The sequence below is a fragment of the Corvus cornix genome, chromosome 7 (assembly GCF_000738735.6).
Source record: "Corvus cornix cornix isolate S_Up_H32 chromosome 7, ASM73873v5, whole genome shotgun sequence".
NCBI classification, from domain to species: Eukaryota; Metazoa; Chordata; class Aves; order Passeriformes; family Corvidae; genus Corvus; species Corvus cornix.
Window position 1 is genome coordinate 24,901,803 of NC_046337.1, and position 26,380 is coordinate 24,928,182.

The 26,380-nt window shown below is 44.1% G+C and overlaps 2 protein-coding genes across 3 annotated transcripts; one reads left to right on the top strand and one right to left on the bottom strand.

Annotated features, from left to right (window-relative positions):
• On the top strand, positions 1-16,456 carry IDH1 (isocitrate dehydrogenase (NADP(+)) 1). 2 transcript variants are annotated; one of them, XM_039554977.1, is made up of 9 exons: positions 1-105; positions 2,886-3,013; positions 4,504-4,795; positions 6,918-7,023; positions 9,607-9,784; positions 10,190-10,341; positions 11,419-11,559; positions 13,778-13,940; positions 14,440-16,456. In XM_039554977.1, exons 2-9 carry the CDS (start codon positions 2,892-2,894, stop codon positions 14,531-14,533), a joined length of 1,248 nt encoding a protein of 415 aa, XP_039410911.1. In that variant the 5' UTR covers positions 1-105; positions 2,886-2,891; the 3' UTR covers positions 14,534-16,456. The 2 variants fall into 2 exon arrangements, with proteins under 2 accessions (XP_039410911.1, XP_039410912.1); XM_039554978.1 differs by having other exon boundaries at positions 16-103; positions 2,881-3,013.
• LOC104693818 (shugoshin 2-like) lies at positions 14,647-26,260 on the bottom strand. The gene is made up of 7 exons (XM_039554976.1): positions 26,022-26,260; positions 25,073-25,248; positions 24,745-24,807; positions 24,044-24,138; positions 23,201-23,499; positions 21,676-22,593; positions 14,647-14,809 (listed from the first exon to the last, which is right to left on the bottom strand). Exons 1-7 carry the CDS (start codon positions 26,161-26,163, stop codon positions 14,688-14,690), a joined length of 1,815 nt encoding a protein of 604 aa, XP_039410910.1. The 5' UTR covers positions 26,164-26,260; the 3' UTR covers positions 14,647-14,687.
• Positions 26,261-26,380: the final 120 nt, after the last annotated feature.

Sequence of the window (26,380 nt, forward strand, 5' to 3'; positions counted from 1 at the left end):
GGGCGGGGGCGCGGCCACATAAAGGACCCCGCGCTCGGCCCGGCCCCGCATCGAGCCCGCAGCGCTGCACGGAACGGAACGGGACCGGGGCCGCCGCCGCCGCAGGTAAAGGGGATCGGCACCGCCCCTGCGCGCCGCGGGTTCAACGGTCGCACAGCACCCTTTGTCCTTCCTCTCTCGGGCGCGGTGCCCCCGACCCGCAGCGGGGCTCCCAGGGGCGGGATTGTGTTGAAGGGCTTTTCTCCGTCAGTGCGGGCGGGACCCCGCGGCCGCCTCCCGCCCGCCGCTAGTGTCGGTGAGGCGCCTCGGGAGCTGAGGGTGCTGCACCCCGGGATCGCCCTCCCTGTCCTGGGCTGGGCTGTCTCCTCACGCAGTCCTGGGGTCTCCCGATATTCGGTGGTGTCCCCAGCGCGGGCCGGGCTCGGGGCCCCCCGCGTGTCCCCACCCGCGAGGGGAAGCGGCCCCAGTCACGGCCGTGGCAGTGCCGGGATTTCAGCCTCGGCCGTGGCGGCGGCTGCTGCCCGCGGCCCGGTGGGCGAATCCCCCCTGTGCCACGAGATCGCCTTGTCAGGGGAGAGAACGGCCGAAAAACAAGTGCGGGCGAGAGCTCGGTTAGTGCCAGGGACCCGCTCCGCGCCCCCTGCGAGCTGTCTCCTCCAGGGAGATCTGCTGTACGCCGGAGTTACGGACTTGTTGCAATAGTTAATTATTGCCTGTAGGCCCCGAGCCCTTCCTCGGGACCAAGGGGTGTTTGGAAATACACAGTTTCTTCTAAGTTGCCTTGGCTGTGTGCCTGGGTTAAGTGTATTTAATGAAGAGCTGCCGTAGGAGAAAGACCTTGCTGGATTTTGGCAGTTCAGTATAAAATCAGAGTGGCAGAGTTGAACTCTGGGGAATGTGTGCTCTCTAGAGGAGCCTCTTGGCATGTTGACTGGTGTGCAGAAGAGCGATGCTACTGCAGTACTGCCCCAGATCATAGAGAAACTGGGGACAATGCTGCCTGAGGAGGAGAAAAGTACCGGGGCCATGATCAGATAAACATGTTGGATGCCGTCAGAGTCGTTGAAGAAGCTGCTGTTTCCAACCAGTGGAGATGAATCCCAGTGGAGGTGTGTCTCACCTACCTCTGTGTCCTCTGCATGACAGCAGCATCGATTAGTTCTGAAGCCAAACCTATTGCCATAGCTGACATAGTTTGATTTGTCTTAGTTAAGTAGAACCAAACCACAAAACAAGCAGTGTTTTGTGGGTTTGTGCATATCTACATTTTTACTTAAATGAATCAGACTGTAGTTCTGTGTCTAGGCCATGGGCTGTGATACAGACTTTTTTATTTAGATAGTCACAATTGAAAATTGGGTTCAAAGTACTTGTATAAATTAACTGAGTTCAGATAGAGTGTGGTCATGTGAAGTTCAAGTTCTCCATGAGGATTAGAGAGGCCCACTATAAGCCAAAGTACTATCTGTGTTAGGGATAGAAGTGCCTGAAGTAGTTTATCTTTTGAACTGAGTCCCAGTAGCACAATCTTATTTTATTTTTTAAATTTTAATTCTTTGGGGGAGAAGGTTGTGTTGTTTTTTGGGTGGGTTTTGTTTTGGGGTGGTTTTGTTTTGGGCGTTTTTTGGTTGTTGGGTTTTTTTTGTTTGTTTCCTTTTTTTGTTTTTTTTTTTTTTTTTTTTTGTTTGGTTGGTTTTTTTTGTTTTTAGCTTTTGCTCTTTAAAAGGTTTGCAAAAGCTTGATCCCATGAACATAGCTTAGAAAGTTTATTCTTTTCCCAGACTAAAATTGTTTAATAGATTGGATTTTGGAAATGCGGCACAAGGTACTTTATAAAAAAAAAAAAAGAAAATTGGAACCCTGGGACAGTCTCCCAACATGCTTGTAATGTGAGGCCCTTGCTTTGCAAGCCTTGCACCTCTGAAGGACTTGGTCTAGATGAACAGATTGTGTGTGTACAGTAGAACCCTTCAATCTGGATCAAGTCATTCATGACCATTGGTCTCTGTGCGACTGCAGCCTTGGGTACAAGGTTGCTATCTCACTGTAGTATCCCAGCAGCTGAACACAAGAACAGGACTGTCTGGAAGGAGGAACTTGCCAAGTCATAGCTCTTGCATAATTGGAGCCAAGACCCGAGAAGCTGTGGCTGTTGGAAAGCAGGGCACTGTTAGAGCAGTTCAGTGGCTTGTGAAGTTTTCTTGACAAAAAAACTAAGTGCAAATAGAAGGGCAGAGTTCAAGTTTATTTTTTGGAGGCTTTTTTCACAAATATCTTGGGAAACTTCTGTTCCCTACAGCAAACAAATTTGTCCAGTATTTATTTTACTGTGGAAATAAAGCTTTCCACGAGAAAATACTCTTGATGTGTAGCCCTTGGATTTTCCTACCTGTTTCCTTCCTTCCTGGGGGACAAAGCTAATAAAGAAGCTGACAATATATTAATCTTAATGGTTTCAGCAGTGTGAGCGGTCATTGTAATCATGTCCATTAACCCCTGATTTTCAGGAAAAGGTGGAGAAACAGGCAACTGGACTAGAACTCATGACATCTAAAAGGAAACAGTGCTCATCTATTTCTGTGGAATTTGGGGGAAGAATTTGGTTGTGTTTTCAAATTCTTTCATACAACCATAATTAAAGCCCATGCCCTTAATTCTCAGATATTAAGCTTTCTTTTTATCCTCACATACATCTCCCTAGGAGCTGGAGCTTTAAGGAAAATACCATTTAACATGAAACTAAGGGTAAACTGGGGTTATTTTCAAGACTTTTTGGAGACATCCTGTGTACTATATTAGTGCCTTACCTAGTTATGTTGTAAAAATCAGGATACATGTATTGGTAGCTTTTAACTTAGGTTGGGGGTTTTTTATGTCTATTGCAGTTCAAGATGTCTAAAAAAATCCATGGAGGCTCCGTTGTGGAGATGCAAGGAGATGAAATGACACGGGTCATCTGGGAGCTGATTAAAGAAAAGCTGATTTTTCCTTATGTAGATCTGGATTTACACAGGTAATGGCTCTTTGACAGTCAGCTACTTTATACTGCAATTTGCTTGTGTCATTAGGCATTGATGGAGTTTCACTTGGCGCCGGAAGCATCCCCTCCAGGATTCCTCACAGCAGTGAGCAGTGAATGCTGAATTGAGAGTTAGCTTTTTTCCTGTACTGTGCTTTTAAGAAAGTCTCTCAGAGACACAGCCTGTATTTTGATCTCCTGTGTCTTGGGTTTCCAGCACCTGGGCAGTCTGCGTGACTCCCTGCAGCCTAAACAATTAGAAACATGGGGTGTTTCAGCTACTCCCTGACTTGAAGCCTAGCATCTGTGAACCCCTGAGTAGGCTTATGGCTTCTTGCCATGCCTGTTTGAACATCTGCCCAGAGGACAAAAGGGTGGTTGTAGGGCACGGACTCTGCCCTGATGGCTGTAAGCCTGAGCTCTGTTGCTGATGATGTGAGCTAACTGTTGCAATTACTCCCTGAACCTAGGCTGGGCTCCTATACTCCCTTCTGGAAAAAAAAAAAAACAAATACTAGCAGCTGGGTACAGCAAAAGGGACATGCTGTCTACAGCATCTGGCCAAGCAGAACAAATAATCTCTTCCCTTTCTGGCCACCGAGCTACAACTGTTAGAGAAGCATCCAGCTACATTGCTCCTAGCCATGTGGACAGAGGCCTTCAGTGGTATCTGCCACAGTTAAACCCACAAGTCTGACCTCTTCCCCTGCTGCTGGAGACATCTGTATGCCACCTACATCAGGCTTTCTGCTTGCTGGTGTTGGGAACCAAGCAGACAGGAACCCAGCAGCATAATACATGCATACAGTCTGGAGAGCATCCCTTTTCAAAGAGGGGTGGGAGGAGGGCAAGCAAACCCCTGGCTGAGCCAGCACAATGGCTAGATTCATGTACAGCTGGCTGTGCTTCAGGGCTGTTCCATGCTGGGCACCCATTGTTCTCCAAAAGCTATTAAAACAGTGAGTATGGAAATGACCTTCCTCTGATGTTTGAAGGGAATATTGGCAGTTTTGCTGCCAGAGCGGGATTGTGGGTCCATTGTCAAAGTGGTTTTTAAGCCTAGTGTAGCTTCATGTGCTCAGTACATGAAGGAAGCCAGAACCCTCAGCACAAGAGGTTTGAAATAAAGGCTCATATTCATCTGGGTATTTTGCTGCTCCATACAATTTGAATCCTCAACTGAAAGCTGCCATTGCAGGAAGCTCAAAAGGCAAGGCAGAGGAGATACTGTCCCATGCTGGCAGAAAACCTGAAGCATAAACTGAAGCTCTTCTTTCTCCAATCTCCTACCAACCTCCCCTCACAGGAGAAGTGTCACTGTGTAAGTCTGTTTTCTTCCAGCATTTGCTCTGGAAGAGGGATAACTTCAGTTGTGGCAGAATGCTGCAACTACACTCTCAAGCACATATGGGTCTTGTTTCTTTCCTTTTGAACACAAAGAAATGTCCTGGGCAGTCCTGACCGTGTCTGTGGGTTTGTTACAGCTATGACTTGGGCATTGAGCATCGTGATGCTACAAATGATAAAGTAACCGTGGAAGCTGCTGAAGCCATAAAGAAATACAATGTGGGCATAAAGTGTGCAACCATCACTCCTGATGAGAAGAGAGTGGAGGAGTTCAAGTTGAAGCAGATGTGGAAGTCTCCCAATGGCACAATTAGAAACATCCTAGGTGGCACTGTCTTCAGAGAGGCTATTATCTGCAAGAACATTCCCCGGCTGGTGTCTGGGTGGGTGAAACCCATTGTCATCGGCCGTCACGCTTATGGGGATCAAGTGAGTCATTTCAGTGTTTACACTTCTTTTTGTCTCAACAGGCTTATTCCTGACTGGTACAGAGCTCCAAAGACATAGACATCCCTGTGCTTCTGCTCTGTCCCTTGCATTCCACCTGGGAGCACATACTTGCTAGCACTTTGTTTGTACTGCAACTGGCAAGTGTGGGAGAGCCTGGTTCATGCCTCTCTTCCTTGAACAGTGTCACTGTATAAACAGCATTCAGAGGCCTGTGCTTGGATTAGATAGGCCTGTACTTAGACACTTAACTCTGCTAAGATATTGTGCATCACCTCTCCTAGAACCCTCTTCCCTACATAAGAACATTTTTAGAAAATATCCTTTACACAGCCCACCTTCTTACTTTGTAGGACTTTCTGGTGTAAAATGTTGCTCACAGCAAGAGTGGATACAAGTGAGTGATTTCTAGAAGTGGGCAAAATTGCCTTCTGTCGCTGTTGTCCCCAGGGACGGTGAAAATCATGACACGAATTCAGGTCCAGGATGAATGGGATTATTTAATTAATTATCACCTCGTTTATATAACTTGGTTCGCAATAGCGAAATTACGTTATTGGGTGCTTGACCCTACACCTCCCAGAGTGATTGGCTGAATGCTACAATGCCTATTTCAAAATATTTTCTTCAGTGAACCAAAACAAGACCTTGCAGGTACAAGATAGAGAGTTAGTTTGCAGAAGTCTTTCACTGTTTCTCAGCTAAAGCATGAGAAAGGAAAAACTTCACAAATGCTTCAGCAGCTGGAAAATTCCTCTGCTCCTGCTTTTTAGCATCCACAGCCTTCTGTATGGGGTTGTGGTTTTGTTCTATTTTTTTTAATTTTTTTTTTTTTTACTGTGGTCTGCTGCTTAAACTTGCACAGCATACCTGCAGAGTTGGTATCTGAACTGGGCACATCAGGCTGTGGTACAGAAGTAGGGAAACATCATTTATCAGAGCTCTCCTGACAGTGGTAGTACAGGGCTCTCAAGAACCCTGGAATGGTTCTCAGTGTTGTGCCCTTTGGGTAGCCTGGAAGACAAGAATCAGTCATACTGTTCTCCGTGGGCAATCATATGCTGTAAAGCAACCAAACATGGCAAAAGAAAAGTCTTCTAGAAAAGCCAAGTGCTTAAATAGATGGGTAAACCTGCAAACTGAGGGCAAGTCATTAGATTACCTGGGATAGGAAGGTAAAATAATAAATTTTCAAGAGGAAAATAATTGCAGAACCCTGACACTAGAAAAGAATGAGATTCAACATCCTTAAAGGTTGTGAATAATTAAGAAGGTCAAAATAATAATAGAAAACAATGGATTAAAGGGGAAGGATTGAAACCCTGCCAAAGTATGAGATTAAAGTGAAAGGAACAATATAAGAACATACAAAGGACATAGGAGCGAGACACTTCAGAACAGCTCAGGGAACAGATTCTCTTGGTAGGAGGAAAACTACTTGAAAAATAATAACAAATTTCAAGGAAATGTGACTTCATACAATACTGTTCAGAGCAACTGGGAAGATGAGACATCATTTAAATACTTGAAGTTTTTAACTTCAAAGACTCATTCTACAGGTTGGCCTTTCAAATGTCATCTTGTATGATGTGTGATTCCCTGTTACTTAAGAGATCAGCAGTTGTAATGAGTGGCTTTTTTGAGGCAGAGAGGGGAGCCTTTCTACCCAGCAACCATGCAACGGTCTAAATAATCTGCACTTTAAAACTTTAGTGTATCTGCAAAAGTACATACTCTGCCAGTTGATGGGGCCCAAGGATCTGTGAGTTTTTTCCCCTAAAGGGAAGGATGGCTTCTGAAACAGGCAGACTCTTGACTACTTAAGGACACAGTTTAGTGGTGCAACTTGGCAGTGCTGGCTGGGTTAACTGTTGGACTTGATGATCTTAGGAGTCTTTTCCAACCTAAGTGATTCTGTCACTCCTGTCTTTCTAATCTTTAGTAAAATAATCCAATGACCATCTGGCTGAATAAAAAGTCTACTTAATGGGGTTTTTAGTACGACTGCTTTTCTGTACCCTGCCCTCCCAAATGAGGGCTGTCTTTTATGGTTCTCTCTTCCTGATAGATAAAATCATTGTGGCAATTTTTTTTTTTTTAACAGTACAGAGCAACTGATTTTGTGATACCTGGGCCTGGAAAAGTGGAGATGACCTACACTCCCACAGATGGAGGCAAACCAGTCACATATCTGGTCCATAACTTTGAAAGTAGGTATTTCTCTAAGTAGTGATTAAAACTACTATTTTGGATTTAATTCAACCTTGAATTATCAGTCAGATCTATTTGATGGTAAAATATGGTTTTGAGGTAGAGTGGGGGAGAAAGCTTGGGTTTTCTTCATTTATTTGTCAAGTGCTGAAAGCTCCTTGAAACCCTCTGGGATCAAAGAGGCAGATCAAGAATACAATCATATTAGACTGGCCACCTGTCATGCTCTTTATATCATGACTCTGGTAGCAGCATGTATGTTTTTCTCTCTAATCAGAGGCAAACTTGCTATGTAAAACGAGGCCTGACCTAAGGGGAGCTACGTTTGAGAACAATTCATGTGTAATTTTTTTCTGGGTTTAGTTTGTCTTACTGATCTCTGTATACCTTTGCAGTTTTTGCCCTTCTTTATGAAGCAGTCTTTTTATTTGCTCAGTAGAAATGAGAATTAACACTTACTCTTGTAAGGTGGAAAGATTTTACAAGGATGCTCCTGACTGCGTAGGCTGTAACTTTTAACAGAGGCAGTCCCAGAGGTTTTGGTGTCCCTCCTATCCCTATTGCTGTGCTGGTTGCAGACATTGCTAGGCTCAGGAGGACTCCTGACATTGGTGGGCTTTGTTGCATGGAAGCAGTTACACGTGTGTTGCCAGCACTCAGGCTCTTTTCTCTAGGGGCAGGATTCAGGAAAACATAATATAGGTTATCTCTCTTGTCTATCATTGCTCAAAGGGTTCAGGATTTTAAGTCTTATGGTGATCTATTTGTGAGTGTGCAGTGTTTTAGTTTTAGCTACAAAAAAAATGAAGTCCATGTAAACCACAGCATCCTTGTTTGTGTGCAGTTGGTTTGGCAAACAGATACCAAGATTGACGTATGACCCTCATTTGTAATACTTGATTTCTCTGGCATTCTTGCTCGTAAGAGCCTATATCTCTACCATCTCTTCTGGCATATCCTTTCATCTGGAGTTCACCTGCTTCACTGCCAGTCCTAATCTGTTTTCATTTGATAGGTGGCTGGTGAGCCTGTGTTGAAGATGGGCGGCCATCCAGCTGCCAGTCTGATTTGCTGCTCTGCGTTGCATCAGCGAGCAGAAAGCAAGGAAGTGCAAAGATGACAGATTACTGCTGTTGCTCTGGGGAACTGTCCTCCCCATGGATAACTGTTGTGCCCAGCATGTCTCCCAAATGATTAAGGGAAGGTTGTCTTTTTGCTGTACTAATATGTTCAACCTTGACACTGAATCAAGAGATTTTTAGTAGGCAGTAGAATTGTATGATTGCAATAAAGATTTTTTTTTTTTACATGAATGAAAATAGCTCTTTGAATAAAACTTAGAGCTGTCATCCAGCAACCATGAAATCATGGCTCCTGAGGACACAGTCTCTGTAGCTGATCACACCCTGTACTGTCCTTGACTCCGTAGGGAAGGTACAGGGACAACATGTATTTTCACTGGTAACAACAGGAATTTCATTCTCTGTCAGTATCAACTTTAAATTACATTGCTATCTTGGCAAGCAGATAAACCTCCTCTGGCTTCCCCTGTTCAGTCTGCATGTATGTCCATGTAGTAACAACCACCAGGAGGTAAGGACAAATGGATATTAGGAAAGGTATTTTTAAAAAGTCTGGGTTGTTTCCAGAGCAAAGATCCCTGATAGAGTATTGTACAAAAACTAGATAGATGGTGGTAGTGAGGTGCTTAAAATTAAGTACTTGGTATCTGCTTTTCACTAGAAACACAGAGCTGTGCTCTGAAAATGACAAAGCTTTCTCATGAAGCTCTAGACCCTGCTTTCACCCACAATCTTCCTCTTCCATGATCTGAGTGCTTCTTGCAGCTGGGCTGCAAGTTCAGCACGCTTCCATTTGTGCTTCTAACACATCTGCCTAACACAGTCTAAGTCGTGTGAATGTTTTTAGTTCCTCAGAGCCTTCTCAGGACTTGCCTGAGCACCCACACAACTGGCACGTTTTTCCCACAACTTGCTAGACGTGAGCCTGAGTGGGTGGATCAAAGCTGCAGGGTAGGCCCCACATGTGCTGAAAAAAATGCAGGAATTCATGCAGAGTCTTGTTTACCTGAGCTAGGCAAAGTAGTCTTTGACTGCTGGAGTTAGTTCTGAAGGTGCAGAGCATTTAAGGTGTGAGCACATCCATTTCTGGCTTTGACTGAGACCTCCTGCTCCAAACTGCTACCTTCTGCTTTGATAGAAGAAGACTGTATTACTTAAATGGCTAGTAGGAGTTCAAGCACACTCGCTTCTGTCACAGTTTTGCTGCTTAGGCTGGATTAGAACAAAACTTCTTAGAGGGATTAGATCACATTATTAAGATGTACTTACTGTAAAACAAAACCACCTTCCTATCCATGTGTCACAGAACTGCTGGAGCTTTGAGCTGATAGTGCAAAGCAAGTCTTCTCCTGAAAGAACCAGCCTTAAATTGAGAACTAGATTAAAACACATGGGGAGAGCACCAGCCTACCTGCCAGCCAAAGTCTGCTACGGGGAGAGTAAAATTCTTAACTAAAACTAAATCTAGTTGATTCCTATCTGTTCTTCCTCCACTAACAGGCTGTGGTGGCGTAGCCATGGGAATGTACAATCTTGACCAGTCTATAAAGGATTTTGCCCACAGTTCCTTCCAAATGGCACTGTCTAAAGGCTGGCCCCTCTACATGAGCACCAAGAACACCATTCTGAAGAGATATGATGGCCGCTTCAAAGACATCTTCCAAGAGATCTATGACAGGTAATTAGTTGTGTACTTCCTACTGCAATGCATAAGTCTGCAGCAGGAACATCCCCTCCAGCCTTGTGAGTTGCTTTTTCAGACATTCAGCAACACTTTGAGGGCACCAGGGATGCCGTCTCTATCACAGTGTCCCTTGTCCTGCAAGGCACAGTACTCGATGTTGAAAGCTCTGCTAAATGTGGCTGTGGTGTCCATCTCTTCTAATAGAGTTACAGATTCTCTGTGGGTGCCTCTGTGACTCTGAAGCAGCCATGCTGTAGCCTAGCAAAGCAGACAAGGGAAAAAAGAGTAAAGAGAATGTGATTTTTTTGTTGGTTTTGGTCTTATCTCTTTGCACCTCTGTATGCACAAACTCTGCAATCCCTGTTTATATGACAAGGTGTTTTGTTTTTTGTTTTCCAGAGAATACAAGTCACAGTTTGAAGCCAAAAAGATTTGGTATGAGCACAGGCTCATTGATGACATGGTTGCTCAGGCCCTGAAGTCTGAAGGAGGTTTTGTCTGGGCCTGCAAGAACTATGATGGGGATGTGCAGTCTGACTCTGTTGCACAAGGTATGAGGTGCTTCCTGTGCCACACTGAAGTAGGCTTAGTGGTAGTCTCTTGTGTCCTTCTGTCACATCTTATGGAATGGTCCAGGAGGTGGTGTTGGGTCTCAGAATTTGTATTTCAAATCTGTGGCCAGTGATGGAGGTATCAGGCACTCAAAAAAATTCTGATTTTGCTTTTACAAGAAAATCTATTGAATGTAGACTCTGTAGTTGTATTTATTTGCAGGAGGGAAGTTCCTACCAACATGATAGCTGGTAGGCTTTCTATTCTAATGGACAGTATCTAGACAGCTGGTTCTGTCTCACTGACGGCTTGAGTTAAGCTGACTGCTGATGAGTGTGAGGGCAGGTGCTCTATAGATCAGTAAGAAAACCTTCAGGACCTAAAGCTACCTGTCAGGTGTAAAGAGAGAGATTGATATGTTTAACTTGACATGTTTGTAGTGCTTGATCAAAATCCGTTATAACCAAGGTGCCTGTTGCCAAAACAATTCTGTACAGATACAGAATTCCACAGGATGAGATGTGTGGCTTTATGTAATATGCTCTTTCTGAAGTAATGCCACTAAACTGCCTCCCACAGAACAAGGATGCGTGTTGGACTACTAAACAAAGCAGCTTTCAAAGATGCAGGTCTCTGAAACCTCTAGGGTTAGAAGTGGTGTGAATGTCCAATATCAGAAGCTGCTGGTTCCTCTCACAAGAGCAGATGCTCTTGATAATAAGTTGGTTTGTTATCACCCTGTGTGGAAGACAAGCAACACTTACTGTTCTCTTACTGTACATTTTCAGTAGAAATCTGTCCAGCAAATTAGGTGACAGTACTAATTCTCTTTAAATGGTGGAGAATGTCTGTGTATGTATATCTCATGGTTCAGTAGCACTTCTTGTTCAGATGAACTGTTATTTCAGTCTGTAGGGACTTGCCAGTTGGTTGCAGAAGCACTACTGCAACTGTGCTGTTCAGGGACTTTCATGTCAGTGGGAGGATGTAGGGGGACTGTAGGATGGGGAGATTAAGGGGAATTTGACAGAGCTGTCCAAAGGAGACACTGAACTTTTGAAACTTGTATTCTGTAGGCTATGGCTCTCTGGGGATGATGACCAGCGTGCTGATCTGCCCTGATGGCAAGACTGTTGAAGCAGAAGCTGCTCATGGGACAGTTACTCGTCACTACCGCATGCACCAGAAAGGCCAAGAAACCTCCACTAACCCCATTGGTGAGCTGCTTTTCACTGCCCTTCATCATCTCTACACATGAAAGAACAAGTTTAGAGTAAGAACATCTGCACCCTTTCTGCAGACAGTTGCACCAATGAGTGGTGAAACTTGCAGTTCATAATGCATTTTTCTTCTCGAGACTGTGACAACCCTTAAGGGGAAGGAAGCACCTAAGGTTCTTAAATGCTCATTGGTCAAAAGAAACTACAAAAGTCAGAGGGTCTGCAAACAATCAGAAAGTAAATTAGTAAGCTACACACTTGGCATGGAAATTGCTGTGTTAGTCCCTGATCTACAATATAAGCACACTGCAGTGGGTTTTGGATAAAGGGGCAGGGTGAAAGGGAAGAGAGGAATTAAAGAGGGAAAGATGAAGTAAAGTAAGAAAGGAAAAGAGAAAAAGAGAGAATTAAAGAAAAAGAGGATAAATGATAGAGAAAAAGAGATCACCAATCCTGGTTACAGCATTGATCTATCTGAGGGGATGCCAGTCCTGTTTTCAGTGCTGGTAAGTGGCGATCCAGCTGCATTGGTCTGACTGATGAGATGTCCAGGGCCCTGGGGGCACCACCTGGGCTTGGGGTGGGGGGAGGGTACCTTTTTATGGACAGGTTTCTTGCTTTCTGTGTAGATTAGTCATCAAGTGCAGTCCATTCTTTCAGGCCTGTCTGGAAATGGGTCAGAGGGCTTTTGGGGTCTTTGGTCTCAATCCCCACCTATACGCCATGCCCACTTCCTGCCACTCATTCTTGTGCTTGCGCTGTACTGTGTTGTGGTTCTTCCTCACAGAAAAATACTCTCCTGTCTCCACCTGGCCCCCCTTCTCCAGTCAAATCTTGTTCTTTCTCATGGCATGTCAGTACCAACAGTCTGTGCTTGGCTCCACAGCCATCCATTTATCAGTGTTTGAGACACACACATTAGTCCCTTCTCTTGAGATGAGTTCAGTTGGTCAGAGCATGGTGCTAATAACACCACGGTTGTGGGTTCAATCCCTATGTGGACCATTCACCTAAGAGTTGGACTCGATGATCCTTCTGTGTCCCTTGCAACTGGGACTATTCTGTGATTCCATGTGGATCTTCTGGAAATGAAGAGCTCCAAAAGATCTCACTGTGGGCTGCTGTTTAAAGGGTTGTTAGAGAGTAGGGTGTAGTATGCATTAGCTCCTTACAGTCAAGAGCTCAAGGGGTCTCACTTTGAATCACTGTTCATGGGGTCGCAAGAGAGTGGGCTTTAGTCATAGTAGTTTTCCATCCTGGCAGCAACTCAAGTCAATGACTTTCTTTGAAAGTTCAGTAACAAAAATATTATTCAACTTGGGTTGTTTTTCAAGCAAGAAAAATACCTTTCAAAGGCTGTTCATTAAAAAAATGTGCTCACTAGACACCGCTAGTTCTTGGGTTTCTGACAAGCTTGAGAAGGGCATAGTCCAGGTGTGGTTTGTCAAGGCCAAGGCCTAACAAGCATTTCTCAGATCACAGTGTGGCCTGAGGGAGGCAAGGGAATACACCCCCACAGTCCCTCCTGTGACTTAAGCCAGCTTCTCTGGGCCTCTACAGACACAGCCTAAAGCAAAAAACAGGCTGGAATGGAGTGGGTGCAAGGGATAAGCTAGACCTAACCTAGCTTTGAGGTATGCACTCACTCTTCAGGAAACAATTGGCTTATTGGTTTATTGGTGTATTGATTTATACAAGGCCTTAAGGTTTAGGTTGGTTGTTTTTTATTTTACTCCTCTTTCTGATGGTTCAGAAGACCCAACCACACCCCAAGCCATGTACACACTCAAAGTGTAAGTGCGCTTGGAATGGGACATGAGGGAAGGAATCCTCTAAATTTGCATAGAGACCAGAGCATAATGTAGTATAAGGAAACAGACTGCACCCTTCTATTCCAAGGTTCTGTGTAACTACAGAGTCCTACCATGTGTCATTCCTTCTGACTTGGGCAGGAGGAAAATACAATGACATGCATAGATTACTGGAGGCGGTGAGTAGTTTCTGAGGTCTGCTTTTTTTTAGAGTTGGATGAAAGGCAGAGGATACCTAGAAGAAGATAAGTGTTCTCTTTCCCATACTAGATTTTCTATCTTTTTTTTTCCATCTGCTTTCAGTTTTATTGATATTAAAAAATCCAATTATTGTTCCGCATGATGATTTAGAGCAACTTTCAGGAAGTTCTAGAAGGATAGAATAACCTAGTGTTCTCTCTCAGCCTCCATCTTTGCATGGACAAGAGGCCTCGCTCACCGAGCTAAGTTAGACAACAACACTAGCCTCAGGAACTTTGCAGTTGCCCTGGAAGAAGTCTGCATTGAGACCATTGAATCTGGCTTCATGACAAAGGACCTTGCTGCCTGCATCAAAGGCCTGCCTAAGTAAGTGTATGAAATAACCAGCTACGCTTAGAGGAGGCTGTTTTACTTGGTGGTTCTGAAGAGCATCTGCTGGAACATTATTTTAGTATGGTAAAGAACAGGAGTCTGTCTCACAGAGCTTACCTGTTCCCAGTGCTGTACAAACAGAACATGAGACACTTCCTGACCCAAGCAGCTTAGTCCAGATTGCTCTCTCTCTGCTATTGTACTGAATGAATGGGGAAAAAAGTAAAGTAGGAACTGCAAAGATTTTTTTTTATGACAATCTAGCTATGTTGGCCAGATCCTAATAAATGAAGAAGACCTACATAAATGAAAAATATCACCTGGCTACCTCTTCCCTGGAGCCTTTTGGCAAATAAACCCCAGCCTGATGAGTAGGAGAGAACTATTTTGGTTTTAGAGGGAAGACATAAAGTTCTTTGAACAGTCTTCCCCTGCTTTGATTATTTGAGAGTCTGTACAACTAATGTCTATCTTGTTTTGTTTCCCCTGCCAGTGTCACACGCTCTGATTACCTGAACACCTTTGAGTTCATGGACAAGCTTGCTGAAAACTTGAAGCGGAAGCTGGCCTCTCTGCCCAAGGCTTAAGGCATGGGTCCTACTCAAGCTCCTCTAGCAAAGTGTCTCCCACTTACACCAGAGTATAAGTGGCACTGTATCGTACTTTGTTGTGCTTCTTTTAGGCTGTTCTTCAGCTTTGACCCTCCGATATTATCACACTGGTAGATACTTCCTATCAGAATCATCTCTTCGCCCAATTACTCATTTTTCTCTTGATTTTCTGTCTGATGCTCTTTCTGCTCACACTTGAGTCATCTTGCAAAGCACAGGCACTTGAAGTCTCTTTCCTCAAGAAAAGTGAATTTTGTAGACTGGAATCACCTGAGGGACCTTCATGACTTGAGAAGGTATGAGCTGGGGGTTTGAGCAAGCTCTCCATACTTTGCATCTCAAAGATAGGTCCCTTCTTAACCTGTTGCATTAAGTCAACACTTTCAAGACTCTGCAGCTGTGCTGGATTCACCACATACGTACTTCCAAAGTTTTGGACTCCATCAGGACAGTGGGAATGGTGCTCCACACTACAGTCTCTATTCTTCCTGCCAAAAGTCCCCACACACGCCTTCTGCCCCATCTCACAGACTTCAGTCTCACTTGCAACTTTTGGCTTAAGAAGCTTCTTTGCATTTTGAGCACATTCTTCACCTTGAGATCTATCAGGACTGCTTTCTGCATTGTTTTTAATTGCAGTTGTTTTCTTTTTTCCTGTTCTTGGTTTTTTTAGCAGTTGTTTTCTCATCAGTTTTAGTTTAATAGGCTCCCTCCAGGGTACAAACATTCACCCATGATTGCTCAATCTTGCTGAATTTTTAGTCAGTCTCACTCCCCCCAGATGTGAAACTGTACCAATATATAGATGATACTCTAATTGAAGGAGGTTCCCATGAAAAGGTGGGAGAAGCAGCAGCAATATGGGAAGCATTACATTAAGAAGAAATTGAAATTTTGCCTGAAAAATGTCAAGGATGAAGTAAAGAAACAAAATTTTTCAGTACTTGGTAGATGCAGGCAGTGGCAGTAATTCCCCCAGACACTTTAAAGGAATTAGAAGAAATACAAGTGCCCCCATCAAAGAATGAATTAGGAGCATTAATGGGAACTGTAGGATATCGGAGACAACACGTACCTGGATTTTCTATCATTGCTCGTATAAGTGGCTCTGTATCATGCTTTGTTGTGTAACATTTCAAACACTAGATAAAAATAAACATAGACACTTTTTCAATTTTTAGAAAATTATGTTTTCTGAAACCCTTTGAGCTGCTGGGCTAAGCCCTACTTTTGCTAAGCAGATGAATTTTATAAAAGCTTGGCATGGGGCTGGATTCCTAATTTTGTTCACAGCAGACCTGAGGTTTCTGTCCATGACTTTGATGTTTATCTCTTCCTCAGTCTAAAAGCCAGTTTGTGTCACAACTCTGGTCAAACCAGTGGTGACCTACTGCCCAACAGACCTTAGAAATGAGAACCGTCCTCCTCTCTCCAGTACTTCCCAGTGAGTGTGAGCTGAGGGCTATGCCAGCTCTACTGCAGCCCTCCTGAATTTATCTTAGTGCCAACCAGAGCACAGTATCCTGATACCAAGGGATTTGGTTCCATTGCTACAGTCAGGACTGTAGCATTTGATTAGCACTTAGTAAATGCTGGAAACAAGCCTCATAGGCTAAGAGCCTACCAAAGCCATGCTGCAGTGTCTAAATGCAGGCCGTGCATTTAGTTATGCTCCTTCTGACTGGATGTGAAGCATAGGAACTGTTAACCTCTTCCCTCACCCCACACTTCATAAAGGTGCAAACTTTTCTCCAATTGTTTGGGCTATTACTTACCCTTGTTGTCTTACAGCAAGTCAGATCATGACTGTGAAAACTTATTCCATCCATGGTTGTATGTTGGGTTTTTTTTTTAAGGAATATTTTTAATTCAGACTAAAATAAAAGCCAACTAACATTCTTTGTGTCATTCCTTTGTGTGATTAGCAGGTATGGGGAAATCCTGCCTCAGAGAGAGATGCCAGTAGCTTTCAGCACGGTCCAGTACACACTGGGACAAACTGCTGGAATGTGATATAAACACAAAATATGTCCCTTCTTAAGAGTTTTAATTTGTTCTGGCCCAGGGAAAGCTGTGATGTGTAGTGTCATGGTAAGCATCAGGTAATGTACAAAAATTCAAAGATACCACTTGTATTGAAGTTTTATTTGAGGAGTAATATAAACTGATACATCATCGCTCAGCAAAACAAACTGGTTACACATGAACAAACTCTCCCCCTCCAACTGACTACTATACAGGTGGTGATTAGGATAGAGGTACCAATGTTAGACTAGGGCAGCTAGTATTAACATGTGTTTGAAGCACAGCTCTGTAACTGCTAGCAGCTGTCTCTGTACCTTCAATATGAACAACTACAGTCTATTATTCTGTTATTAGCACAAGCACATAAGTGCAGCTGGAAAAAGTCCCATTTCTGACCCACAGAGGCAATCAAAACAATTACTGGGAACAGTTGGAGATCTGTGTTCCTGCCTGGCTTCTGTCATCAGTGGGTCAACACAAGCAGGTTCTAATACAACAGCACCTTTAACAAATTCCCGGTTATTTACTAGCTCCTACCTGGCTTCCAGAGTTACAGAGTACCAGAGAAAGCATGGTACCTTCCAGAAAACTGAACAAATAAATAAGAGGGCATTTTTAAATCTTGGGCTTTTTGTTTCCTAGTTTTAATAACCTAACAGTACAGCTTAAATGTAAGCTAGGTAGTAGCATTTACCTGACTGCAGATGACACTATTTTCCCTCTACTAATGAAGTTTCCATCTTCTGGAGTGCTCTGAGTACAGCAAGTACAGCAAGACTCAGCCTATCCTCATGAACTGCTGGATGTTGTTGAAGTGCTGAGGAGAAGCAGTAAGTATGGTCAGAAGAAAAGAGCAGCCCTCTCCCTGCTCCACCACAAAGAGGAAACTTTTCCTGCTTCCAAAGGGGCACATTTCCTTCCCTTTTACTACCAGTCTGATTTCTTCTTTTCCCCACTATTCTCTCAAACATTTAGAATCAATAACCTTCAAAGTTACACCAGTAGACCCTAAAAAAAGCAAGTGCTGGAAGCCAGTGGGTGCTCAGTCTGCAATGGAAGAGTACAGGATTTCCTGAAACACAACTGACCCCATCTGGAGTACTGTGTCCAGCTCTGTGATTCCCAGCTTAAGAGGGACATGGACCTGTTGGAGCAAAGCCAGAGGAGGGACACAATGTTGTTCAGAGGGCTGAAGTACCTCTCTCCTATGAAGACAGGCTGAGAGAGTTGGGGTTGTTCAGCCTGGAAAACAGAAGGTGCCAAGGAGACCTTATCACATCTTCCACTACTTCAAGGGGCTACAAGAAGGCTGAAGGGGCAAGAAGTGATAGGAGAAGGGGGAGATGTTTTTAAACAGCTCTGTCCCACGGGACCCTCTCCTCCAATCACCTTTCCTGTAGCAATACTCAGAACGTTTGAGACAAAACATGCTTAGGTCTGGTCCTAAGCTCCCTGTGTTTCAAATATTCCTTAGTGTTGGTTGGTATAGGGCTCATCTTCTGCTGCAGAGAGCTTTACTCCTCCCTGGCAGACAGGGGGAGAGAACAGGAAGGAAACAGAAGATAGCAAGTGGCTAATCATACAGCACATAAGGGCCATGTTCATCATTAAAACACACATCCATCAGTTTGTGTCAACCACTTTCCCCACCCCATGAGTCCCAAAGATTTCAAAACAGAAGAAATCCACGTTACAAGGCTAAATTTGTTGAATTGGTCCTTGGGTTGCCTTAATTGGAATAGTTCAACTGCCTGGTCAGTCACCTCCATCTTTGCTCGGGCCTCTGCATTCAAAGTTGTAGCCTTGTGGCTAAACACACAAGCTTCTAGGACCTTGGGAGCTGCCTTTCAACCACTATTCTAATCCTGATTCATTTCTGTTGACTGCGTTGGCAGTGGGATATCCTTCAGGAAGCTGTTCTTTGTCCTCTTTCATCTTCTTGGCCATTCCCTTGGCTTTGACAGGCTTCTTTTTTCTTTTGTAGAGAGGAGAGTGGAGGAACTCCGTGTCTGTAAATGGGTCACCCTGCCTCAGTTTCCTGCAGAACCAAAAGGATTACACTGAAACATCAAGTGTGCCTTGAATACATGTATTTTAGTCCCTAAAGTTTCTGATTTTACTGTAGTGCTTCCTCATAAGATGATTAAGTAGTACAGTTTGTTTCTTGTCCAGTACAGAGTACCTTCTGACACAATATAACCAGCTATTCACAGAAAGTTCAAACTGACACTTTTCAGGGAAAAACACACCCAGTAACATAACAACAAAGTCATCATTTTAGGAGCACGTGATTCTGTGCAATAGCCATTGGATGTGCTGAATCTACAGTTTCTTAAGGAAAAGATGCAGCTATTTGTTTAGGTACCATATCTGCTAGTGAACTTAGATACAGCCTGCTCTCAGGAGGAAAGTATTACTCAGGTGTGTAAAATTTTAGTCGTCACAGAATGTAAATGAAATCAGGGCTTTTGCTGAGCTGTCTTTATTTAGCCTGTATTTTATCCTTGTGCTACTGCCTCATTAGCACTGGAGTACCACAGATGCAGTCTGCCAAGAGGTGGGCTCATTTCAACAAGTAAAATAACATCTTTGGTAGCTTGTTACCAGAAGCCTAAACATCCGTGCATGCTGATGCAGAATTCTGGAATAACACAGTGTTAGAAGAGGAGGGTCACAGAACACAAAGGGTAAGAAGAACTTTAAACAAAGCAACAAAGGGTCCAGCCCTGGAGAGTGAGTACATGAGAGCAGAGCAGGGGTTGCAGCATGGGAACAGACTTTGGAAGGAATCATTTAAAGCCCAACCTATTGATTGGTGGCTCTTTGTAGCAGGTTGGCTTCCGTTTCCGCCTGGATGAGCACCCTGATGCTTCCTCCGAGCTGGAGTAAGACACAACCCTGGCACTGTTCAAGTCCCGTAGTGGCCTGATATCTGCAAAGGGAGACATTCACATGGTTTGATCAAAGTGATTCCAAATAATTTCCAGATATCCTAAGAAGTAACAGCTGTCAAATAGAAAGGTTTCTCTGAACGTGCACAGTCCAGAATCCAATCATATTCCCACTAAACTCAGGAGACCATTTTAATCCAAAAATACCAGACGTGGTCCTCAAAAATCTCAGCTCATAAATCAAATTAGGTCCCTCAGTGAAAAAATACAGATCACTAATACTGATAGTATCATGGTCCCTGGTGTAGTAGAAAAATGATATAAAAACTCTATTTGATAGCTGTAATGCCCAGGAGCTTACAGCCTGGACGAGACAGCAAGCTTATGGCACACAACCAACCTACCAGCAACCTACCAACTTCCAGCAAGACCCAGGATCATGCCAGTGGTCACTGCACCTTTCCAAGTAGAGTCAGCCAAAAGGAGAAGGGCAGGAGAACCCTCCCTCACTACAAAGTACAGCCCACTCCAGTTTGTCAACAGCTACAGAAAGAAAAACCTCACAAAACTACTCTCTTTACAGAGCATCCATTAACAGCAAACTCCCCAAAAGGTGTTTAACTGTCATCTTACCAGCCCAGGGATACACCCTCCAAATCCTTTTTAAAAACAAACAAAAAAAAAAAAAAAAAAGCCACAACCAAAATAACTTAGGTTGGCTCCTGGTTCATTTCCAGTGAAGATATCACCTAGAGGTATGAAGTCTGACACCTTGCAGCATTCTGGACCAAAAATTTGTCATCGTCTTGATATTTTGTGTCCCAATAATACTGACTGACTCTAGTAGGCAGGGTCAGCATCAAATGAGACTTTTCAACTGCTTGAGTACTTAATTTTCTAAATTAATAGGTATGCCCTGTAGATAACAAGAGTGCTAACAAGATGCAGCACATGCTGCTAGTCTTGTGCCAATATCTACACATGGACAAGTGGACAGAAATTCTCATAGGAATGCTGATAAACTAGAAGCAAATGCAGCTACAGAAATGACTGGCCAGCACAAGTGGAAGAATAAATGGTGTACTGGAGACTGATCTTTAACTCTGAAAAAAGAGAGGAGAGGAAAGAAAATATAAGTGCTTGCTCCATGGATTTTTTGCCCTCATCTCGAAACACAAGTACCTTCCCCAGCTTACCACCTACCAGGTTCCTGTGAAGGTGACCTCCAAGAACTTGACTGGACTTGGTTCCTTTCCCCGGGTGTTTTCTCTGCAGTCTTTTCTTCAAATATCAGGGAGTTTTTTGACCAAACAGGGGATTTTGCTGGCATTCTGTTGCCCTCAGTACTTAAGCTCTTGGAAACTGGTACTTCTGTAAGTCTGGAGCTGACAGGCAGAACTGCAGAACTGGTCACATAGGAGGATTCAAGACTGTGTGAAAGGTCAGTAAGACTATCTGCAAGTGATGTCTCAGGTAGCTGCTCCTCCAGGAAAGCATCTGGCTCAGACAGCAGATGTGTAATGCAGGAAAACTTCCCCATCAGGACTGTTTGCTTGGATGCAAGTTCTGTGGAACTTCCAATGAGAACCTTGGCACCATGACTTTTTCTGGCCAGGGAATTGGTCTCTGGTGGTGGAGAGTTACTCCTCTTCCTCGGAGACTTGGGTTTGCAAGAGGCTTCTTTTTTCAAAGCATTCATGTTGTTGTCAACTTCACCTTGCCCTTTTTCTTTAAGGCCGCCTGTCTGTTTTTTATTGCTCTTTTGATTGCTCTTAGCAGCTCTGGGGATTTTGCTGCCTTTGCTCTCAGGAACAGACCTGGGAGGCACATTTTCATCCCCTTCAAATTCTGTCTGGAAACAACCCAAGTTTCCTGCGAGATCCAAAGGATGGACAATATAAGTTTTCCTGCGTGGTTTAAGATTACCTGGCAAATCCTTTGTGCTCTCATTAGCTACTCCTTGAACATCTATACAGGGACTAAAAATATCAACTTCATTTCTCTGATCACAATTGCTTTCCCTGACAGTCTTCCTGCTTGTTTGGCTTCTTTTAGGCCGTTCTTCAACTTTGGCCTCTGGTATTATCACACAGTTTGGCAGATACTCCTCATCAGAATCATCTCTTTGCCCAATTACCCTAGTTTTTCTGTTGGCTTTCTGTCTGATGCTCTTTCTGCTCACACTTGAGAATTGTGTAGAATTTTGTAGACTGGAATCACCTGAGGGACCTTCATGACTTGAGAAGGTATGAGCTGGGGGTTTGAGCAAGCTCTCCATACTTTGCATCTCAAAGGTAGGTCCCTTCTTAACCTGTTGCATTAAGTCAACACTTTCAAGACTCTGCAGCTGTGCTGGATTCACCACATATGTACTTCCAAAGTTTTGGACTCCATCAGGACAGTGGGAATGGTGCTCCACACTACAGTCTCTATTCTTCCTGCCAAAAGTCCCCACACACGCCTTCTGCCCCATCTCACAGACTTCAGTCTCACTAGAACATGTTGCAACTTTTGGCTTAAGAAGCTTCTTTGCATTTTGAGCACATTCTTCACCTTGAGATCTATCAGGACTACTTTCTGCATTGTTTTTAATTGCAGTTGTTTTCTTTTTTCCTGTTCTTGCTTTTTTAACAGTCTTTTTCTCTCCAGTTTTACAACTACCTTTGCTTTTAACCTTTACAGGAACAAACTCAGGGACTTGGCTATAGCTGGGGTCTGTTTCAACACCACACCCCATTTCTTTTGTCTGTAGCTGCTCACAGAAAGTCTCTTTACCCACAGAGTTTCTATGAGAAATAACAGCAGTTTGAGTAGGTGAAGCCGGGGGACTGGGAGATCTCAGCTGCTGCTGTGTGTTGTTCTTGCTGGAGCTGCTGTTGTCCTGTGCAGTACTATCCCCAGCTGCCTGAGTGGAACTGCCATGTGGGAAGATATCCAGACCAGAAGATGGAGTGCTTGTAGCAAACAGGGTGGAACGCTTTCTCCTCTGAGTAACATGCCCTTTTGACAGATGATCAAACAAATCTTTTGCCATCTCATCAGCCTCATATGAAAGAGTATGACCTTCCCAGGCAAGTGCTGGCAAATTGTCGAGATTTTGTTCAGTAGTGCACAAGACCTCTGTTGGAAAGAAAAATTTCTTTTCTAAGGCTGAGAAATGAAGCAGGTAAACGCCATCTTTCCCCATACCACTAAAAGCCTTGCTCCATACACTGTCACGAATCCAGAGCATAGAAAAAGCATGATTTTGTCTCTACAGGGACTCCCCAAACTTACTGTGTACCAGAGTTGTTCAGCTGGCTTCCCTCTGAACAAAAGGGCAGCTCAAAGCAAGATCCCTTAACCAGCTGTAATACTTAGGAACACTCATGATCTGTATAAGAGTTACAATTTATAGGGCAAATCCACAAGAAACAGTTGTGCACCTAGTCAGATTCTGCAACTTCGCACATCTCTGAAAATCTTATGTAAGCTCAGTACCTATTACTCAAGAAGCCTGATTTACGAGCTTGAAGTACTGCAAATGTGCCACATATCCCTCTGAAGACACTGATTCTGGAGTATACATAACTCCAGCAATAACAGCCCCAGTGGAGCATGTAGTTCCTACCAGTCATTGGGAGCTGCTGGAGTTGTGGTTGAGAGCTAACTAGAGCCATGGCACTCATGCATTTCTGAGTACAGACAAAAAGTCCTACCAGAAGAACAGCAAAAGATGCAAATTTACCTCCAAAGATGCAAGAGTCAGGAAAAGCGTCCTCTGTTGCCAGTGCTTCAGTCACCTTCTTGTCATTCTCTTCCTGATGGAACTGAGGCTTCTCGTTGTGCTGCAGTGGCAAAGTATCTTTGGAGGCACTGGGCACAATTTTCAGGGGCTCATTAGAAGCAGATCTCTGAAGTTCTCCTGCATTAGAAGCAGGTCTCTGAAATTGTCCTGAGGATGTGAGTTCTGCTGTGGAGCTGCCACCTTGCTGTTCTGCATCACGTAGCTTGGAAATGGGCACTCTCATCGGTATCTGTGTAACCCTGGTGAGAAGGAATAATAGCAATGGATTATGTTTCACAGGCCCCAGAATCCAGCAGACTAACTACAGGCCATGTGTGGGCAGCTCCAAGGACTGGCCTGTCTTCAAAGGGGAGACTGGACAAAGGAGAAACAGGACTTCAAATATACTTTAAGAGATGCTGCTCTGACCATCTTTCCAGAATGCAAGCTTACATCATACAAGCAAGTGACTACTAAGCATTTTTATGTCACAAACATCAAAGTAGCCAGCTATGGCACTCACTCACTCAAGCAAATCTTGCCGTGCTCCCCAGCTACAAAGAGAAAATTGCCTAAAAGTAACAGGGTCTCAAAGAAAGGAGATTAAAAAGACCACTTTTTGCACAGATTCAGCATTAGGACAAGGAGTGGCAATAAAAAGGCAGAATAAAGGAAAGCATCAAGCAGTGGTGGTTCAGAGTAGAGAGCTCATGTAAAACTGGCAGCTGGGCACACACATAAAACACAAGAAGTTTAGCATATAGAAATTCAGGACAAGCTTGGTGGTATCATTTTAAAGCCCACCTCAGAAGCTGACCATCTGCAATATCATCGGCCCAGCTATCTTCAGTCATGCTGCTCTTCTGGCCACTGGACATGGATGCAGAATTTGTATGGAACTGGAAAGAAGAGAAATAGAGGAATGATTTAAAGTTCTTGAAATCCCTCATGCAGCCTCCTGCACAGAAACAGCAGAAGCTCAGTTTCTCTGGAAAGTATGTAAAGTACTGCCAGCAACCCTCTCACATTAAGGAATAAATTATGGAATAAATTGCAGCAGAATTAGATTGTGTCTCCACGGCCTAAGAATGAAGTTAAACTAGTTCAGATAATCTGAGACTAGGAAGCAGGAATATTTTCCCATCCACCCACAAGACAAGACACAGGGAAAGTGTCCTGTTCCCTATCCCAAGTTGCCATGGCAATACTTTAAAAAACAAATTGAAAAGAAGTCACAACCTGTCAGAACAGAAGAGCCTACTGGAAAATATAGCCAATAATCCAGAGGAAAACAGTTTAAAACTGTAGCTCTTCCTACAGAAAAAGTTACCCTGGAAATCCTTAACACCAAACTAAAAATAAGGACGTAGCCAGCACAACTCAAGCAACCAAAGAATAACAGGTGAAGCGTTCAACACTGAAGTGAGCAGGCAACACAAAGCAAAAGACACAGAAAAACACAGCCCCCTTCCCAGAACAGTGTGCTCCTTTTTCCCATGGTTTACCTCAAGCAGCTCAGCCGTCTTAACTGCAGCCATAAGATTGTCCATTTTTTTCAACATATTATTCTGTATTGAGGTAATAAAGAGAGAGAAGCCATAAAGACATTCAATCAAAACATCTATTCCAACAAGGATACTAGTAGCCAGAGCAAGGCTTGTTCTGGGGAGAACACAGCTTGGAAACAAAAATAAGCAAATGAATGTTGACCTTTTCTATATGTCAAGAATTCAGACATTCAACAACAGCTCAATCCTCCCACAGTTGAGATGCTAGTGCTGCACACCTTGCCTACCACCCCTCCCCATGCCAGCCACACTGTTAGTGCCATACCAGGAAGGAAAGCCTGTGCCGCAGCACAGCGTTCTGGAAGTGGCACTGCTTCACCTCCTTCTGTAAGATGATCTTCTCCTGGGTGAGCCGCTGTGCGTTGGCTTTCTCCGCATTGAGGGCCAGAGCCAATGCTTTATTGTTCTGCTTTAGGGAGACTTTCATAGTGGAGGAGTTGTCTGTGAGAGACAGAGCAGTATCACACACCATCAGCATCCAAGGTCTCATCCATACTTCTCCCCTTGTCATAATTCTTTCTCTTCCCAGACCAGCCTTCCTCAGATTCAGTTCTCCAACTCAAAAGCCCTCTCACAAAATCAGCAGTATTCTTCCTTCCAGCAATAGAAGTCTCCAGAGAAAACTGCAGGAAAAAATTTTCCGTAATAACATGCAACACTTCAGACACCCTCTCCACTCTCAGTGGGTCATGCTTGGGCAGCAAGCTTCAATTCTTAATGAATGATGGCATGGTTCAAGTGCTGAGTTTAAAAAGAAATGATTCTTGCTTTGAACAAGTTACCTACAGATAAGTCCTCATCACCATCCAAAAAATCGGAGAAAAACCTATTTTCCTCTACCCTGTTTCCCAATTTCAAAACAATTAAATAAAAGTAATGGAAATATCTGTGCTTTTCAAGGTAGTACAAATTATCTCCTGTTCTATCTTTGCATTATTTCCCCCATTAAAACAAGTCAGTTGGGCTAGCTTCTGCACAGGATTGCATATACTCTAAAATACTTCAGACACCTTTGGGCACCTTGAGTGGCACTTGGCACTCATCTGCAGGGCACTGAATGCACTAGGAACTCGCGCGCAGAGAAGCGGCTGAGAAGCAGCACATGAGCTCTGGTAAGGGACTGCTGCCCACTCCTGATGCCACGGCCAAAGGCCCAGTTATAAGCTGACATGGCAGCCAGCCCCTGTACACACCGCAACGCAAAATACACTCACTGATGATTTTCGTTTTGATTTTTGATGCAAGCGAGGCATTCAACTTCGCAGTCCTCAAGGCACCCTTTTTCTTCTCCCGCATCCGCTCTCTCACGCCGCTCAGACTGAAGAAGGACATTTCGGCGGCCTCCCGCGCTGCCATCGCTGAAGAGAGCGACACCGAGCAGGGTCAGTCCCCGTATTTCCCTTCCGCAAGCCCTTACCGGCCAAGGCTTGCACTTGCCCCGAGAAGCGGCGCCGCGGCCCGGCACAGCCCCGCGCGGACCCCTGCAGCGGCAGAGGAGGCGGAGGAGGAGGAGGAAGACGAAGAAAAGGAAGAAGAAGAGGAAGCGGAAGCCGTGCCAGCAAAGCGACTTTCG

Coding starts and splice junctions, on each gene's coding strand:
- IDH1 (XM_039554977.1), top strand. CDS start 2,892: ATGTCTAAAAAAATCCATGGAGGCTCCGTTGTGGAGATGCAAGGAGAT. Junction 4,796..6,917: donor GTCACGCTTATGGGGATCAA/GTGAGTCATTTC, acceptor TTTTTTTAACAG/TACAGAGCAACTGATTTTGT. Junction 11,560..13,777: donor AACCTCCACTAACCCCATTG/GTGAGCTGCTTT, acceptor GTTCTCTCTCAG/CCTCCATCTTTGCATGGACA.
- LOC104693818 (XM_039554976.1), bottom strand. CDS start 26,163: ATGGCAGCGCGGGAGGCCGCCGAAATGTCCTTCTTCAGTCTGAGCGGC. Junction 22,594..23,200: donor TGACTCTTGCATCTTTGGAG/GTAAATTTGCAT, acceptor TCTTTCCAACAG/AGGTCTTGTGCACTACTGAA. Junction 14,810..21,675: donor AGGTGATTCCAGTCTACAAA/ATTCTACACAAT, acceptor CCAGTCTACAAA/ATTCACTTTTCTTGAGGAAA.